Here is a 17,386-nt window from a genome sequence, read left to right as displayed (position 1 = left end):
TTTCAGTCGCCTTGGCCGCCTCGAGCCGGAGCTGAGCGGAGGCACTGGGCCGAGCCTGCTTCCTGGGCCTTTCTGCCCCACCGGGGCTGCTCCTTACCTCCGCCACCCTGGCACACCTTCACCGGCGTGCCTCCTCCTCCCCATCGCTCTACCATTTCCAAAACTCACTTGGGCCCTCCGTGCACAGGGTTCTTTTTTGGTTTTTCTGTAAAAATCAAAACAAAAACCAGAGACTTTTGAGAGGAGCAGATGCCACCTAAAGTCCCACTGCATTCCCTGCAGAGTGCTCAAATGCGGAAGCGAGTCGTTGGCATTTTTGTTTTTTATCGATTGATTTATTTTTTCACCAGTGGCTTTTTGTAACCTCTGTGTTCTGCTGTGTTTCTTGTGTTTAGTCTTCGAGTGCTTCGACTGACCATGATCCCCTGGGCCCCCTCCCTCCTGGCTGGGGTAAGTACTGAGTTCTCTTCCCGGCCCTCGGCCTTCCGTCAGCCACGGTGCTCTGTCCTCTCCTCCCGCGTGTCCTCCTTCCCTGTTCCTGTCCCTCTGTTTTCCATCTCTTCCCCTCTCCAGCACACTCTCTGGGCATGCCCCGCCAGAGCAGTTACAGGTGATGGAGCCGAGCGGCTGGAAAAGTAACCAAGCTCCACCGAATCACTGGAGCATCCACCAAACCCACCATCGCTAAAGGAGTGGGACCCTAAGAAAGATGTCCCCGAGCAGCTGGGGGACTATTGGGCTTTGGTCTTGAGTTTCAAGGTGTCTACTCAAGAGTCCATGCTACCACTAAGATATTTTGACACTGCCTGACTCCCAAATGGATTTGTTTCAGATCTGTGACCATATGCTTGGAATGATCCACCTTAACACATCTTTCTTTGCAGCTGAGATGTTGGCGGACTTCGGTCTAATTTTCACTAATAGAAGCCACCTTTTTATTTCTGACATAGCTGTGAAAGAGGCCAGAGGGAAGCAGATACGAGAGTTGAATGCCGGGTGGTGACTCTGGAAATGCATCGCTGCTAGTTAATAACGCCGTGTAGATTTCTCCTCGCCCTTGGTAGCCGCCTCTTACCTATCCCAGGTCCTTGACATGATTTGCTAACAGTGAGTTAAGGGATGGACACCCATGACTTAGGAGAGATTATAGGCTTCATGGCTATTCTAGGAAGGAGTAGCCATGCAAAAAGGGTCATTAGAGATGATGAGACTTAGCGCGTTTGATAGAGAGAGCTGGGGCAGAGTTTTATTTAATCTTGTAAGAGTCACGGGGAGTGGAAGAAGGCAGTTTTTGCGGGAACCAGCATGTGTTGGGTTTCATTTATTGGTTAGGCCAGCAGAAGACAGTAAACGTTGGTTTGGTGGTGTTGACAGATGGTGTGAAACTGGGAGGGGGTGCACTCAACAACAAAGATGGAGAGGTGCATCCTGGGAAGTTGACAATGATAGGATGGGCTTCTGATGCCTGGAAATGTGCAGCTTTGGAGCTGGACCTTCTTGGTGCAGACACAGCTGCTCTCGGGTAGTCATTTAAGAGGTTGTGTCAACCCTCTTATACCTGCAGGGTACCACTTAGTGAATGAGCACTGCAGTCCAGTGTCCTAGAAGGGCCTTCTGGTCCTTCTGGTTGGAGATATCATTTAGTGAAGCTTCCACATATTTGTTGACTTTCAGCTCAGGGATCCCTTACGCAGATAGCTGCCCCGCATGGCTCCCTCGACCAAAGAAAGGTCATTGGTATCTCAGAGATTGGCAGCAGCTCCAATGTGAGAGAGTAAAACTCTGAAGACCCCGCCTCATCAGTAGGCAGGGGAAAATGCGTCAGATTCAACAAGAATCTGTACTGCTGTTTGGTGGCCAGCAGCCTAGAAGCCGGGGACTTCTAGTGTGTTTCAGGCTCTGTAGAGGCAGGTGGTATAGCCCAGTCAAGTGGGTTTTCATGCCATTTCTGCTGAGTGATGGTCACCAGGTAAGCATAGCTGATGGAGACTTGAAAGCAGCTCTCGAATGCTAAGTGTGGAAATATTTGAGATGGAAATGGAGGAGCCGTGGTCAGAGTCGATGCTGTTAATGAACAATCAGAAAAAAACCCACAAAACTGTCATAGTCCAAAATTAAGAGGAAGAACATTCTGGCTAAAGGCCAGGGCTCCTTCTGAATTGCAGATCCCTGAGGATCTGTGTTGGCTGCCCCAGGGCTGTGGCAGGGGCCGCCTCCCCAGGGCTGGCCGAGAATGAACAGAAAGAACAGCCAGACCAAGTGAGAATGGCACTGAGTGGCAGCTTGCTAACCAAGCCTGCTGGTGTCCCTCTCTGCTGCCCCAGGAGAGACCCCGCATCTTCCCCACACACTGCTGTGGGACTCAGGACACTCTGGGTTGAGATCCACATCTGCCCTCGGTGGCCCTGACCCTGGGCCTGTGGCTGAATACATCTGAGTCCATTTACTCCTAAAATGAGGTCGAGCTGGTGTTCCTTCAAGGTCTTTCCCAGCCCCCCAGCTGAAACTGAAGGCTGCGAGGCAGTCAGCCGGCCTTGGGAGGCCTCCACGCAGCAGAAGTGCCAGAAATGACGACACAGGCCTCAGGCCCGCTGGACAGATCCCCCTGGCCCTGTGGTTAGCCTTGGCTTTGGCCCTTAACAGGGCAGACGTGAGGATCTAGTTCAAAGCAGTAGCTTCTGGGCTGGGAGCGGCCCCTCCCCTGAAAACCTCTTGGGAAACCTTCCTTCTGTGTGTTCTGAGGTGGTGGTAGCTCCCTGACAGCTCTGGGCACCTCCTGTTCTTTCTTTCCTTTTGTCTTCCTTTTATTTATTTTGTATTTATAAAAAAGAGATGAAGTCTTGCCATGTTGCCCAGGCTAGTCTCAAACTCCTGGGCTCAAGCGATCCTCCTGCCTCAGCCTCCCAAAGTGCTGGGATTACAGGTGTGAGCCAGCGTGCCCAGCCTGTCTTTATTTTTATTTTATTGTATTTATTTGTTTTTCCAGCTTTATCGACGTATGATTGACAAATAATGTCTGTTTGTAAAATTTCAGACGAGGCATAGATACCAGGTAAGGCAGAGAGTGGGAGGGAGACCGAGGCCTTGGGCTGGTGTTGGGAGCACCGCAGCCGAGTCTTGGTAGGGAGTGAGGAGGGGGTTGTTGCTCTTTCCTGTTCTGCTCCTTTTTCAGCTTTCGGGTTCCCTGTAGCTTCTGGAACTGATTATTTTTTATTTCTTTAATGTTACTCTGTCTTGTAAAAGGAGAGCCAATAGCATCATTTGTTTTCAGGAGAGAAACAGATTTGAAGGCTCAGGAACTTCCTGGGAAAGGTGACCTCTTTGGGGCCAAGAGCTTTACCCCCTGTTTTTTTTCCCCTGTCTACCTGGAGCTGAGAGGTGACCCCTTTCAATCCCTCTCAAGGTCCGGAACCGCCAGCTCGGGTTGGGTCTGCCCCTGGAGCCCAGACTCCTCCCTTGGGGACCCCAGAGCCCTTATCAGTGTATCAGTAAAGGGCAAGAGAACAGAGATTGTTGAGAGCAGAGGAAAAGTATATTTGTGCCCCAGCCCCACTCCATGAACACTCCCCTGTCTCAAAGCACATACTTAGGTGTAAGAACAGGATAGGCAGGCCAGGCACGGTGGCTTATTGCCTGTAATCCCAGTATTTTGGGAGGCTGAGGCGGGAGGATCACTTGAGGCCAGGAGTTCGAGACCAGCCAGGACAGCATAGTGAGACCCTGTCTTTATATAAAAAAGAAAAAAAAAGGTGCATGTCTAAGAAGAGGCTGGCCAGTGTAAGCGTCCTCAGCCCCAGATATCATTTATTTGCTCATAAGCAAGAAAGAGATGTGCCAAGGTGTGAGAGTTTTAGAACAAGACTTAGCCTGTAAGTGGGAGAAGCGGGAGAACTTGGAGGGTGCAGGGGCGCAGGGTGCAGAGCACTGATCAGAGAGGTGCGAGGGAGATGCAGCCACCCCATAAGGACCATGCCCTGTGGGACAGAGGCGCCCAGGTCAGCTGCATGCAGTGCAGAGGGTTCCAGGACCAGGGATCAGCTGTGAGGGACTTGGGTGGGGGGCCTGGCGGGTTGGGGACTGCCCGGCTTCCGTGCTGCACACAGCTGGGAGCAATTATGCCTCTGGTTTGAGCTGTGCTGCTCCCTCCGGGTGGCCACACCACCCCCTCCCTCCGACTGACCAACCAACCAAAGAAGTGCTTCATCTCGAGCTGGAAATGTGTCACACACCTCCCCCGCCCCACCAACAACAAGGAAGGACCCTCTTTGTCCCTTTCCCAGTGACAAGTGTGAGTGAGCTCGGCTTTGGCTGGTTCTTCTCTAACAGGCTGACAACAGGGAGAGAAACTCAGTCCCAGCACCCAGGAGGTGGGAGCCGCGGGGAAAGGACACCGGCTCTCCATGTTTGAATCTGATGGTTCTTTCTTTCTTCTCTGGCAGAGAAGAGACAGGACAATGGACGGGTGTATTACGTGAACCATAACACTCGCACGACCCAGTGGGAGGACCCCCGGACCCAGGGGTAAGGACTTGGGCTGAGAGGGGGGCCGGGCCAGGCTAGGTCTCTGTGCAGCTCCAGCATTAGGCAGGTGGTTTTGGACTGCATCGTCCCAGAGGGCTGCTGTCAGGGACCTGTAGCCACACACAAGTGTCTTGAGACTCTCACTGCACAGATACACTGTTGGCCTGATGACAGCTTAAAAGTAGTTTCTTAAATAGACCTTCCTGGTGGATGGAGGGTGGCCTGGCTGGCGGGTGTTGCTGGTCTCCATACTGATTGTGCAGGCTGCTGATAATTGCAAAAAGGTTGAGGGCATCCTGGTTTCCCAACACCCCAAGTGAAGCCGTGCTGGGGCATGCGTGTCTCAGGATTGCTGGTGGCCGTTCAGTCCAGTGCCATCCATGCAGGGCTGCATTTTTGGCCATGAGATAATAAATGACCTCTCTGTGCTGCAGAACTGTCCTCACGACTTGGGTCATGCTTCTTGGGTGCATGTCCTCAAGGTCCCTCATGGACTCTGCAGAGACAAAGCCACACTTTGAGGACCCGGCCTCCAACCCCCAAGGTCCAGAAGGTGGGACCAGCCCTTCACCCTTTTCTTCCCATGTTTCCAGGATGATCCAGGAACCAGCTCTGCCCCCAGGATGGGAGATGAAATACACCAGCGAGGGGGTGCGATACTTTGTGGACCACAATACCCGCACCACCACCTTTAAGGATCCTCGCCCAGGGTTTGAGTCAGGGTAAGGACTTTGTGCAGGTAGCAGCAGCGTCCAGGAGCCAAGACCCAGGCCGTCCTTGTTCTGGCTCTGGGAGGCCCACTTTGGGTGGCCCCTGCGGTGCGTTCTACTGCCCTTACTGCCCTCTAGTGGCCAATGTTGATGTCATATTGAAGGGGATGGGAGGACAGCTTGAGTCTGGGAGTTTGAGACCAGCCTGGACAACATAGTGAGACCCTGTCTCTACAAGAATAAAAAAGATTAACCAGGCTGAGAAAGATGTCAAGACTCCATCTCTACAAAAAATTTAAAAATTAGCTGGATGCGGTGGTGCCTGCCTGTAGTCCCAGCTATGTGGGAGGCTGAGGTGGGAGGATCCCTTGAGCTCAGGAGTTTGAGGCTGCAGTGAGCTATGATGGCATCACTGCACTCCAGCTCAGGTGACAGAGTGAGAGTTTCTAAAAAATAATAATACATGTAAAATTAGCTCGGTGTGGTAGCACACTCCTGTAGTCCTAGCTACTTGGAAGGCTGAGGTGGGAGGATCACTTAAGACCAGGAATTCGAGGCTGCCGTGAGCCATGATCACACCACTGCACTGCAGCCTGGGCGACAGAGCAAAACCTCGTCTCTAGAAAACAAACAAACGAATAAATACGATGGGATGGGGAGGAAGGGACTATCCTGTTTATTCCAAGTGACACGAGTGTTATTTCTCTAAAAACAAGAAGTCTGGCTTTATTTCTAGATTTTCTTTTTTATTCTTCAAGGATCTTAATGACAGTCACTTCCCTGCCTTACATTACTCATCTTTACATTCACATAGCACCAGCTTTCCTTAGGGTTGACAAAGACAAGTTGTTCATTTTCTGAGACATGGCATGAACCGCTGAACACCTTTGCTCTTCCCAGGACGAAGCAAGGCTCCCCTGGTGCTTATGACCGCAGTTTCCGGTGGAAGTATCACCAGTTCCGTTTCCTCTGCCATGTGAGTTCTGGTACTGGGGCTCCCGTGGCAGCTGGGGTTATTGACTTCTTTCGGTGTGAGTTCCCGGTGCAGCAGCAGGTATCGGAATGTTTGTGTCTTAGGTGGGGGCCAGACACTTGTCTAACCCCGAGCTGGCTGTCTCTAGGAAGCGAGTTTTCATTCCTAGGGGACATGCTGTCTCCTCCTGGCCCAGCGGGCTGGGGGCTGCCTGTTCGTACAGACAGGAGAACAGATGATCACTTGAGGCTCAATTTGAAGTTCTTTTCTTTTTTTTTTTTTTTTTTTTTTTCAGTCAAATGCCCTACCCAGCCATGTGAAGATCAGTGTTTCCAGGCAGACGCTTTTTGAAGATTCCTTCCAACAGGTTAGATCATGGTGCCTGAAACCAGGGCCAGGCCGACGTCCTCCTCCCAGCAGCCCATCTCCTATCGCATGGCCTGTTAAACCCACACTGCAGACTTTCCACGGCATGGGTCTTGGTGACTGTGTCTGCTGGAGAGTAGGCCTTAGAGTCCCGTCCCTCCCACCCCTGCCTGCTGTGAAAGGGAGAGTGGCAGGCCGGCCCGATGCTCTGTCTTCCAGATCATGAACATGAAACCCTATGACCTACGCCGCCGGCTCTACATCATCATGCGTGGCGAGGAGGGCCTGGACTATGGGGGCATCGCCAGGTGAGCTTGAGTGCCCTGGGAGGCTGCCCTGTACCCCGCTTCCCCAGGCTACAGCGTCCATGGCCAGAAAACTGCCTGTCCCCTACTCATATTCCCTCCCAAAGCTCTCATGCATCTTCAGGAGTGGGCACAGTGTGGCATTCAGAATACGTGAATCCGCTAGGCGCGGTGACTCACGCCTGTAATCCCAGCACTTTGGGAGGCCAAGGCAGGCAGATCACCTGAGGTCGGGAGTTCGAGACCAGCCTGACCAACATGGAGAAACTCCATCTCTACTAAAAATACAAAATTAGCCAGTCGTGGTGGCGCATGCCTGTAATCCCAGCTCATAGTGGAGGCTGAGGCGGGAGACTCGCTCCAACCTGAGAGGCAGGAGGTTGTGGTGAGCCAAGATCGTGCCACTGCACTCCATCCTGGGCAACAAGAGCGAAACTCCATTTCAAAAACAAAACAAAAAACCAAAATACATGAATCCATGTGGCCAGTCTATTGAGCCTGGAACAGGGGCCTGGGGTGCCCTGCTGGGCTGGGTGTTAAGCCTTTAGTAACTGGGTCATGAGACGACGGACGACTCCCGGGAGGGGCGAAAGCTCAGTACAGTGGCTCTGTTATCTACCAGTGTGTCATGTTTCTGTACTTTAACAACCAGGCCAGCAGCATCTGGGCAGTTGAATATCAGGGCTGTGTGGTCATCCATTAGAGTTGACCCTGGGGTCCCCTCCTCTTAAGGCAGCCAGGGCAGGTGAAGTCAGGTGTCCCCATGTGGATAAGCTGTGTCACAATCCACAGGGCCTTGAGCAGGGCTCAGCTGCATGTCACGTGTCTGGGGTCAGTAACACTGTAATGGCTTATGTTACCCTAAAAAGAGTCCAAAGCATTGTCTTGCCTTTACTCTGGTCCACCCATAAAAGTTAACAGGCCCTCTGGGAAATGCTGCCTCAGACAGCAGGGCAGAAGGACCCCGGCAGAGAGAGGGAGCGCCGTGGCCTGCGGCGACCTCTCTGCTCGAGACCTCTCCCGGTGTGGGCATGTCTTCTCGCTTGGTGTTGGGTTAACTTGCTTCTGGTCCTCTGTTTGGTGGTGACGTGGCCTTCTGCGCTGGCCCCGTGGATGGACTGTTCCTTTTTTCCGTGGTGACCTCCTCTCCAGGCTCTGCTTGGTGGGCTTCTCTGGTGTGGCCGCACCCTGTGTGTGTCTCTCTCTGTGTCCTGCCAGTGGTTTTACCCTATGGTAGGTTACGTCATGCTGTTCTACCACAGGGTAGAACCACGGACAGGATACCGGGGCACCCTCTGCGTCGAAGGACTCCTCGTCTGCCCAGCCACAAACAGCCCAGTAGCCGGGGACTGGCCCCCTTGGGACGTCCCCTTGCTGGTTTAGCTCAAGCCCAAAAGGACTCTGAATTCATGCCTGAGGCTCGCACCCAGGGCACAGGTGTTGGTTCAGATGAATGCGTGGAAGTGTGGGAACGGGGATGGTGTTGGGGTCTGGGGCTGAAGGGAGGGCAAAGCGCAAGAGTGTGGCATAACTGGTGGGTGTGAGGTTTCTAATCTGAAGGCAGCATGGATTATGTTTTCATGGATCGGGGTTGGGAATGTGGTGCTCTGTATTTACGTTATGTTGCCCACCCAGGTAGAGCGGAAACAGGGTAGTTGCTATTCAACAGAACCTTTGCAGAAAAATTATTGTAATAAACATGCATCATGCCCTTGTGCAGTGCACAGCCTATGCAACTGAGCATGGTGACCCAGGGTACAAGGACTCCCTTTACCATTAGAAGCTCTAGATATTGTGATGTAAAGTCTTGGAACACGTCACCTGGGAGCCGACAGGCACACGTTTTCCCAAACATCATCCTCAAATGCAGTTGCCATTCTGTGTAGGCCTGAGCCCACCCTGTTCACTGACCAGCTGTTCATATAGGTTAGCCCGGGCGCTTGTCACGGGGCTTGACTCCCTGGGACGCGTGTCCCCAGACTCCCCAGACTACCTGAAACACAACGGTGGAGAGTCACAGCTCCTGTGCAGATGTGCACCAAGGGACCCATTATTCTTGTCTTTTCTTTCTCTTCCCTCACAGAGAGTGGTTTTTCCTCCTGTCTCACGAGGTGCTCAACCCTATGTATTGTTTATTTGAATACGCCGGAAAGAACAATTACTGCCTGCAGATCAACCCTGCCTCCTCCATCAACCCGGACCACCTCACCTACTTCCGCTTTATAGGCAGATTCATCGCCATGGTAAGGGGGCCCCAGGGGTCTGCCTAGTTCCCTCCTCCTCTCCCTCCTCTTCCCTCTCCTGGTGAAGTGTGCCAGGGGCACCAGGGGAATCTGCTGTTTCTCTGAGACCTCCAGGAAGGGGCAGCATTGGAGGAGGCCCTGGGCCTGTTCACCAGGAGGCAGTGTGGCATGAACAGCAGCCCCCGTGGACTGGTGCGCCCTCTCTGGGCCCCACCCTTCGCCCCCATAGAGCTCGTAACCTAAAATGTAAAAGCTTGAGAGAATTCTGGAGAAACCAGAGCTTTCTCAGTGGCTGCCCTGCAGGTAGTGAAGAGTTTCCACGCTGCTTGTATAGGACTTGTCGAGAGGGAGCTCAGGGTCTCTGGGCCATAGACTTTACTGAACATTAAATATGTGCTCTGTTGAGGGCCTTGGGATGACAGGGCCAGGTGAAACCATAGCTGCCCACCTGCTGCCTGTCTCTGGGAGGTGACACTGTCACGGCATTTGGGAATGTCCCACTGAGACACTAAGCCTTTTGGAAGGACATTTGGAATCAACACTAGCTTAGAACAAAACCCTAAAGTGTGNCATGAACAGCAGCCCCCGTGGACTGGTGCGCCCTCTCTGGGCCCCACCCTTCGCCCCCATAGAGCTCGTAACCTAAAAATGTAAAAAGCTTGAGAGAATTCTGGAGAAACCAGAGCTTTCTCAGTGGCTGCCCTGCAGGTAGTGAAGAGTTTCCACGCTGCTTGTATAGGACTTGTCGAGAGGGAGCTCAGGGTCTCTGGGCCATAGACTTTACTGAACATTAAATATGTGCTCTGTTGAGGGCCTTGGGATGACAGGGCCAGGTGAAACCATAGCTGCCCACCTGCTGCCTGTCTCTGGGAGGTGACACTGTCACGGCATTTGGGAATGTCCCACTGAGACACTAAGCCTTTTGGAAGGACATTTGGAATCAACACTAGCTTAGAACAAAACCCTAAAGTCTGTGGCCCAGAGACCCTGGGCTCCCTCTCGACAAGTCCTATACAAGCAGCGTGGAAACTCTTCACTACCTGCAGGGCAGCCACTGAGAAAGCTCTGGTTTCTCCAGAATTCTCTCAAGCTTTTACATTTTAGGTTACGAGCTCTATGGGGGCGAAGGGTGGGGCCCAGAGAGGGCGCACCAGTCCACGGGGGCTGCTGTTCACACCACGCTGTCTCCTGGTGAACCGTAGGCTGGCTGGTGCAGGGTGTAGGGACAATGTCAGAAAGTGGGCCAGTTCTGGGGAGGGGCTTTCCCAGCATCTGTATTTAACTGGAAAGAAGGACACGGTGTGAATATGGAAAGGGAGGTCCTGCCACGTGCCCCTGTTGAGGGTCTTGGGAGTGTGGAGAACCCGGATGGAGAAGCGGGACCAGCACGGGAGCCACATTCATAGCTTGAGAAGTTTCAGTTCTCACTTTCCTTCGCTTCTTCCCCTGCCTTCCTGAGCTCCCCTCTTAGGAGGACCCAAGTGCCCCAGGAGCCTGTGACTAAATATGGCCCTTCCCATCTTCGGGGAGCTCTTGGCCAAGGTGCTGGGCTCTGGAAGTGGGCACATTCTTCCCAGGTCTAGAGACCCGCCTGGCCCAGCAGCCAACAGGACAGACCGGTAAAACCCTAGACTATTACTCACCATTGGCCGCCAGCTCTCGCTGTCAGCGGTGTCTGCATTATTTTTGGCTGCCTTTGCCACCCACCCTGAGCGCCAGTGAGTCAGGGCTGCCACCTGGAGCTGCTCTGAGCAAGCCTTTTCTGTGAGCGTGGGACAGACCTTTGCTAGGCTGGGAGCCAGCCGGCCAGTGTGAGGGGCAGATGCGGGCCTGGACGTGGGTTCCCGCGCCGGCTGTCTCTGCCCAGTCCCTGCGGTCTGCAGGGCAGGGTGAGAGTCCCTGTGTAGGTGCAAGTCAGGACAAAGGCGTTGTTTGCTCCCGAGGCCCTCCCGCTGCATCCGAGGCAGCCGCTGCTGCGGTTCTGTCGGGGAAGGCGGGTAGCGGTAGCGGAGTTTGATACCGAGTATCCAAGAGCCAGTCTTGGCAGTGCCCGGGGAAGGCCAACGCTCTGTGCTGTGCCTCTTCCTTCCCAGGCGCTGTACCACGGAAAGTTCATCGACACGGGCTTCACCCTCCCTTTCTATAAGCGGATGCTCAACAAGAGGCCAACCCTGAAAGACCTGGAGTCCATCGACCCTGAGTTCTACAACTCCATTGTCTGGATCAAGTGAGCTCCCTCCCCCCTCACCCCACCGCACTGATAGGAGGGACGTCTCTGGGCAGGGAGCAGGTACCGATGGCTTTCATTGTGTCTGCCAGTGAGCTCATTGTCTGCTCCTGAGCTCTTGTTCAGCCTTTAAAAGAGCTAGTGGAGAGGAATGTCCTCTGGGTCCCCCGTGGACAGTTCTAGAATCCTCTCCTTGAGTCAGGGAGCTGTCCCCTGTCACTGTTCAGGATTCTAGGCCACCTGTGAACCCTTGGTATCCCATGGGCAGCAGAGCAGGATCCAGGAAAGACCCTGCCACGATAGACATCTCCCTACTTGGTCTGCTGTGCCCCCAGAGAGAACAACCTGGAAGAATGTGGCCTGGAGCTGTACTTCATCCAGGACATGGAGATCCTGGGCAAGGTGACCACCCACGAACTGAAGGAGGGCGGCGAGAGCATCCGGGTCACGGAGGAGAACAAGGAGGAGTACATCATGTGAGTCTCAGGCGCCGGGGGCTCCACTCCAGGGGCGGTGCGGAGATCTAGTGGGTTGTAGAGCAAGATGGGCCACCACCTTGTGGCCCATCGGTCACTGTGGATGCCATCTCCATCTGCCTCAATGGTGGCTGCTGATGGGCAGTCATGTGATGGCGCGAGCTGGGGGACCAGAGCCGAGGTCCTTAGTTACCGACTCCCGGCTGCGCTTTTTCCCTGTGTGGGAGACTTCAAGCCTCCAGGGTGGAATTTCTTTGAAGTCGCATCAAGCTTAGACGTCTGCATCTTTCTCCAGGCCGAAAGGATCTCTGTGGCCTGCGTGCCTAGACCCACCGTCTCACGTGTGCCCGTTCTCCATGCCTGTTCCTCAGGCCTCTTGGTTTAGTCTTTTTATCTCCACGCTTTCATACGTCTGAGGTTCAGTTGGCGTTGTGGGCAGGGGCAGGAGGAGGCAGTGGTGAGGATGATTTCAAAGACTCCGGTGTCTGGAGGTCACTGTGAGGTTTTTAGGGCTGCACTCTAGGGCCTCCAGCAGGCTGGGTCTGGGTGTGCGAAGTGGGCTCTTCTGATCTGGTGGTCCTGTGTGGTAACGGCCACGCGGCCTGGCCAGGAGCTGCGTCTGAGCAGTGGGTCTCATCCTCCACCTATGGCTGGTCTTTGGTCTCAGGCTGCTGACCGACTGGCGTTTCACCCGAGGCGTGGAAGAGCAGACCAAAGCCTTCCTGGATGGCTTCAACGAGGTGGCCCCGCTGGAGTGGCTGCGCTACTTTGATGAAAAAGAGCTGGAGGTGAGTGTCTGAGGTTGCTGGGACCCTGAGCCCCTGCCTCTGGGGTGATCCTGCTCTGTGATGCGCTCACTGTGCACCCACAGACACTCAGCAATAAAACTCCCACTGCGGCAGGGCAGATGGGTTTGATTTGGGATCTCAGGACCCACCTTTCCCCAGACACTTGTTTCAAGAAAACAGGGACTTACATTACCCATATTATTAACGCTGACACCAGAAATGGCTGGTTGAACATGTCTGGGGCAATGTCATATGCTAGCGAGTGGACGATGCGTGGGAGAGGGGCCTGCCAGGGGTGCTGACTGCTGCCTCTCCCCAGCTGATGCTGTGCGGCATGCAGGAGATAGACATGAGTGACTGGCAGAAGAGCACCATCTACCGGCACTACACCAAGAACAGCAAGCAGATCCAGTGGTTCTGGCAGGTGGGTCCTGGGCCCAGGCCTTGGCAGGGACATCTGGGCCATCAGCCAAAGGAAACGGGTCTTGAGGAGACCTCACAGGCAAGGACCTTCAGCTTTGACCCTGTCCTCACCTCTCACAACTTGCAAAAGGAGACGATAGACCAGCCTTGGGATGAACAGGGACAGTTCCAGCTGAGTGGTGGCCAGTGCATGTGACAGGAGGCCGTCAGTGGTCAGCTTTGGGTCAGCTGGTGTGCAGGGACAGACCTGCAGGCAGACAGCAGCTGCCACTGGTTGAGAGGTCCCCTGCCAGCCAGATGGGACAGGAAGTCAGGGGCTTGGCTCCAGAAAACAGAAAGAGCTGTCATTGTTGTCGTTATGAAGTATAGCATTAAAAAAAAATAATGATTACAGATATTCTTAGTATATGTCCGTATGCATATGTATGTATACAAATTTTTTGTGGAGGTGAAATTTCTATAACCTACAATTAACTATTAAATTTTTTTTTTTTTCAATAGAGACAGGGTCTTGCTATGTTGCCCAGCCTGGTCCTGAACTCCTGGGCTCAAGCAGTCCTTCCATCTCACACTCCCAAAGTGCTGGGATTACAGGCATGAGCCACTGTGCCCAACCCATTTAAGTTTTTTAAGATACACAATTCAGTGGCTTTCCACTTTGGGTTCCTTGGCTTCCCATCCAGGCCGAGGTGGGTGGATCACTTGAGGTCAGGAGTTCAAGACCAGCCTGGCCAACATAGTGAAACCCTGTTTCTACTAAAAATACAAAAAATTAGCCAGGTGTGGTGGCGTACACCTGTAATCCCAGCTACTCGGGAGGCCGATGCATGAGAATCGCTTGAACCTGGGCAGTGGAGACTGCAGTGAGCCAAGATTGTGCCGCTGCACTCAGTGAGCCAAGATCGTGCCGCTGCACTCCAGCCCAGGCGAGAGAGTAGGGGCTTCCAGTACATTCACAGTGTTGTGCACCTGTCACCACTATCGAATTTTGGGACATTTCATCTCCCCAAAAACCTTATACCCATGAAATAGTCACTCCCATATTTAGTCATTTCTGAAAGCAGAACTTGGATGGGAAGAGAATACTTGGTGTCCCTGAGACCCAGAGATGTCCCATGGACGGGTGGGAATCTTCTGCAGACACAGCCTCTTAGCGGAAGCACTTCCGGGCTTGCTCAGGTTGGAGGCTGTCATCCCCTGGCCAACCTGGCTTTGTGTCCTCAGCCCCAAAGAGGGGCCCCGCCGAGCTGGAGAGCTCCACATTCAGGCTAAGTACTGGGCCCATGGGTCGCCTGACTGTGCCTTGACTTGCGGACTTCCAGGTGGTGAAGGAGATGGACAATGAGAAGAGGATCCGGCTGCTGCAGTTTGTCACCGGGACCTGCCGCCTGCCCGTTGGGGGATTTGCTGAACTCATCGGTACGTTTTCTCTCGCCCTCTGGTGTCCTGGCTGGCAGTGAGGACAGCTCAGAGGGAGGGGAACCCTAGTCTCTTCCTGGAAGCACGTCAGTGGGATGGAGAAGAGCTGAGGCCTCTGTGTCCTGGGGCCGAGCCCATCTGTGGGTGGAGCTGGAGGGTCCTGCTTTGCTCTGTTGACGTGGGTGTGTTTTACCTTGGATCACAGGTAGCAATGGACCACAGAAGTTTTGCATTGACAAAGTTGGCAAGGAAACCTGGCTGCCCAGAAGCCACACCTGGTGAGCCCGCTAGTTTTAGTGGGACGTCGGGGGGCCTTAGTCCCGATGAGCTCCTGGCACAGCCCAGTGGGTGTAGCAGCTTCTTAGCCTGGAGTCTGGCAGCTTTTGTGTGGCCCTGGGGTGTTGGTTTGGAGAGATGGGGCTGTGATGGGCATCTTATCTGCTGGGTTTTACATATGAAGCGCTTCTGTTCCAGTAGTCCAAGAGCTACTGCCCTAAGTGTCCCCCCAACCAATTTCCAGCTGTCCTGGCCCCTCCTTAACACCCCATGGTCCAGGCACCTGCAGTGTGAAGGCCTGACTGGCAGCCCCTGAGCCCTAGCCAGTGTGGCGCAAGCCCTGTGGCCCTGCTGCAGGCAGGCAGGGTGGGGCTGTCAGAGCCCTGGCCTCCCGGGGCTGACTGTCGTGCTTCCCTGCTCTCGATAGCTTCAACCGTCTGGATCTTCCTCCCTATAAGAGCTACGAACAGCTGAGAGAGAAGCTGCTGTATGCCATTGAGGAGACCGAGGGCTTTGGACAGGAGTAACTGCGGCCGCCCCCCCACTACCCCCAGTGCACACGTAGTCCTGAGTCCTCCCTGCCTGAGAGGCCACCGGCCCTGCAGCCCTTGGGAGGCCCCCGTGGATGTGGCCCTGTGTGGGACGACACCGTCATCTCGCTTCTGGCAGAAGAGCCTGATCCCAGGAGGCCCTGCAGTTCCCCCTACCCGTGGATGGCAGTCTGGAATAAAGCCCCCTAGTTGCCTTTGGCCCCACCTTCGCAAAGTTCCAGAGGGGTGACCCTCTCTGCAAAACTCTCCCCCGTCCTCCAGACCCCACCCTGGGTGTGTGTGTGTGCAAGGGAAGGTGTTGCATCCCTAGGGGCTGCCACAGAGGCCGGAGACCTCCTGGACTAGTTCGGCCAGGAGACTGGCTCCTGGGGGTGGGGTGGGCTGTTCTGGACTGAGAGCCACGGGTCTTTGCCCGCAAAGGAGGTTCTGCCTGTAAAGCCTCTCTGATGATCGAGATGAAGTGAAGGTCTGAGGGAGACGGCCCTGGGGCGAGGCCATCTCCGCCTGCCTCCCTAGCAGGCAGCAGCGATGGAGGCTGAGTCGCAGGACGCATGCTGGCCAATTAATTCATTCTCAGCAAATGAAGGTTTGTCTAAGCTGCCTGGGTATCCATGGGACAGAAACAGCAGACTCCCTCAGACTTTCTTTTTCCATTTATAAACTGGAAGCGGTTGTGTTGTAGGGTTGCAGTTTTTTTTGTTACGCTGCTGTCACTTTCTGTCCAGGAGCTGGCACCCCAGGTGTTCTGAGACCTTGAGGGACCCAGGCCTTTGGGTCCACGAGTTCCCCAAACAGCCACGCCTCTCAAGAACCTGCCTGGCGGTTCCGTGAGCTCAGGCGGGCCTGACCCGGCAGCGCAGCCTGGCAGGGACCTCGTCCCCGAGCCTGGCAGAGTGGGAGGGGTTGAGGTCCCGAGCGCTCCTAGCCTTGCTGCCTTCAATAGAGAAGAAATCCCTTTGCTAGATAGGGTCCCCCAGGCAGTCCCCAGTGGCAGGACACAGGGGTCCGGCTGTGGAGCTCTCCTGCCAGCCCTTGGAGCTCCAGGCGGGCCTGCTGGTCCCCTGTTCAGAATGGAGTGCGGCCCGGCCAGCGGAAAGTGTCCATTCTGCGCAGGTGCTTCATCTGCACACAGGATGTGGAAACCAGCAGAAAGGCCCTGCCCTGCTGCATAGCCCGGTCTGATTTCTGCAGTTCCCACCAGCCTCCAACCCGGGGACTCTGCCATAATTGGAATCTTCACAGGTCACATTGAAATCTTCAAGGTGACCATGCCCCCCCAGGATGCTGGGGCAGTAATCATGGCAGACTCCTGGCCCGGGCCCCCAGGATTCTAGGACCCCAGGCAGCCCTTGGACTGGTCCCGGGTGCCTTCCAAGCACAGTCTCCATGCTCCCAGATTCTCGACCTTTCCCTGGCTGGGGAGGTGCAGCCTGCGTCTGCCTGTGTCGTGTGTGCTGATTTGAGTGGCTCAGCTTGCCACAGCGCAACCTCTTCTGTCCCTTTCAGTCATTTGCCGTACTTCCCTGCGGCACGTCACCACGGAAGCCGCTCCAGGGTGGGTCAGGGTGCAAGCTGCTGGTGAGGTTTGGAAACATCAGGCTCACGGGTGTTCATGTGTGTTCGTGCGTGTGTGCGCATATGTGTATATAACTGAGGTGTCTGTACGGAATGCCCTTTGCTAGCCATGGGCTGGTCACCAGACTATTTTGTAATACCCGCCCCCTGCCTCAATATTGCCAGTTTCTTGTGCAATAAACAATCAGCAGCTGTGGGTGGTGTTGGTGTGGATGTTTACAAACCTACGGTCCCCTAGTCAAGAGGACTCTGGTCCTCACAGACCCTCCAGGCCTGGATAGGGGTGGAAATTCCCTGACCTCGCTGGTTTTGAGAACCCTGTGTGTCATGGACCGAGGCAGCCCCCAACTTCTGGGCTGGGCAGCTGAGTCCTGGCCCAGGGATCACCAGCTTCAGCCCCTGGTCGGCCACCTCACTGCACCCTTTTCGCACCCTCTGCCTCGACCCGGGGGTCTCCAAGCAGTTGCTGTGGGGTGCAGAACAGTAACAGCTGCAGGTTGGGGCTTCCAAAACTGGCTTGCAGGGAGAGTGTT

General features: G+C 54.6%; 1 protein-coding gene across 3 annotated transcripts in view; it reads left to right on the top strand.

The window, feature by feature from the left end:
* WWP2 (WW domain containing E3 ubiquitin protein ligase 2) overlaps nucleotides 1-17,049 on the top strand; it is a 187,296-nt gene extending 170,247 nt beyond the window's left edge. For all 3 annotated transcript variants that reach the window (XM_017850810.1, XM_017850812.1, XM_017850813.1), the window contains 14 exons: nucleotides 396-450; nucleotides 4,440-4,521; nucleotides 5,115-5,243; nucleotides 6,132-6,207; nucleotides 6,500-6,571; nucleotides 6,790-6,878; nucleotides 8,959-9,118; nucleotides 11,212-11,345; nucleotides 11,681-11,821; nucleotides 12,489-12,609; nucleotides 12,929-13,033; nucleotides 14,355-14,451; nucleotides 14,657-14,729; nucleotides 15,155-17,049. In XM_017850810.1, coding sequence (XP_017706299.1) covers nucleotides 396-450; nucleotides 4,440-4,521; nucleotides 5,115-5,243; nucleotides 6,132-6,207; nucleotides 6,500-6,571; nucleotides 6,790-6,878; nucleotides 8,959-9,118; nucleotides 11,212-11,345; nucleotides 11,681-11,821; nucleotides 12,489-12,609; nucleotides 12,929-13,033; nucleotides 14,355-14,451; nucleotides 14,657-14,729; nucleotides 15,155-15,254 — 1,434 coding nt within the window. In that variant the 3' untranslated portion in view covers nucleotides 15,255-17,049. The remainder of the gene's footprint in view (nucleotides 1-395; nucleotides 451-4,439; nucleotides 4,522-5,114; nucleotides 5,244-6,131; nucleotides 6,208-6,499; nucleotides 6,572-6,789; nucleotides 6,879-8,958; nucleotides 9,119-11,211; nucleotides 11,346-11,680; nucleotides 11,822-12,488; nucleotides 12,610-12,928; nucleotides 13,034-14,354; nucleotides 14,452-14,656; nucleotides 14,730-15,154) is intronic.
* The last annotated feature ends 337 nt before the right edge of the window (nucleotides 17,050-17,386 follow it).

This window comes from Rhinopithecus bieti, unplaced genomic scaffold, assembly GCF_001698545.2.
Source record: "Rhinopithecus bieti isolate Rb0 unplaced genomic scaffold, ASM169854v2 scaffold_32081, whole genome shotgun sequence".
Lineage (NCBI taxonomy): Eukaryota > Metazoa > Chordata > Mammalia > Primates > Cercopithecidae > Rhinopithecus > Rhinopithecus bieti.
This window is presented reverse-complemented; position numbering and strand designations above follow the sequence as displayed.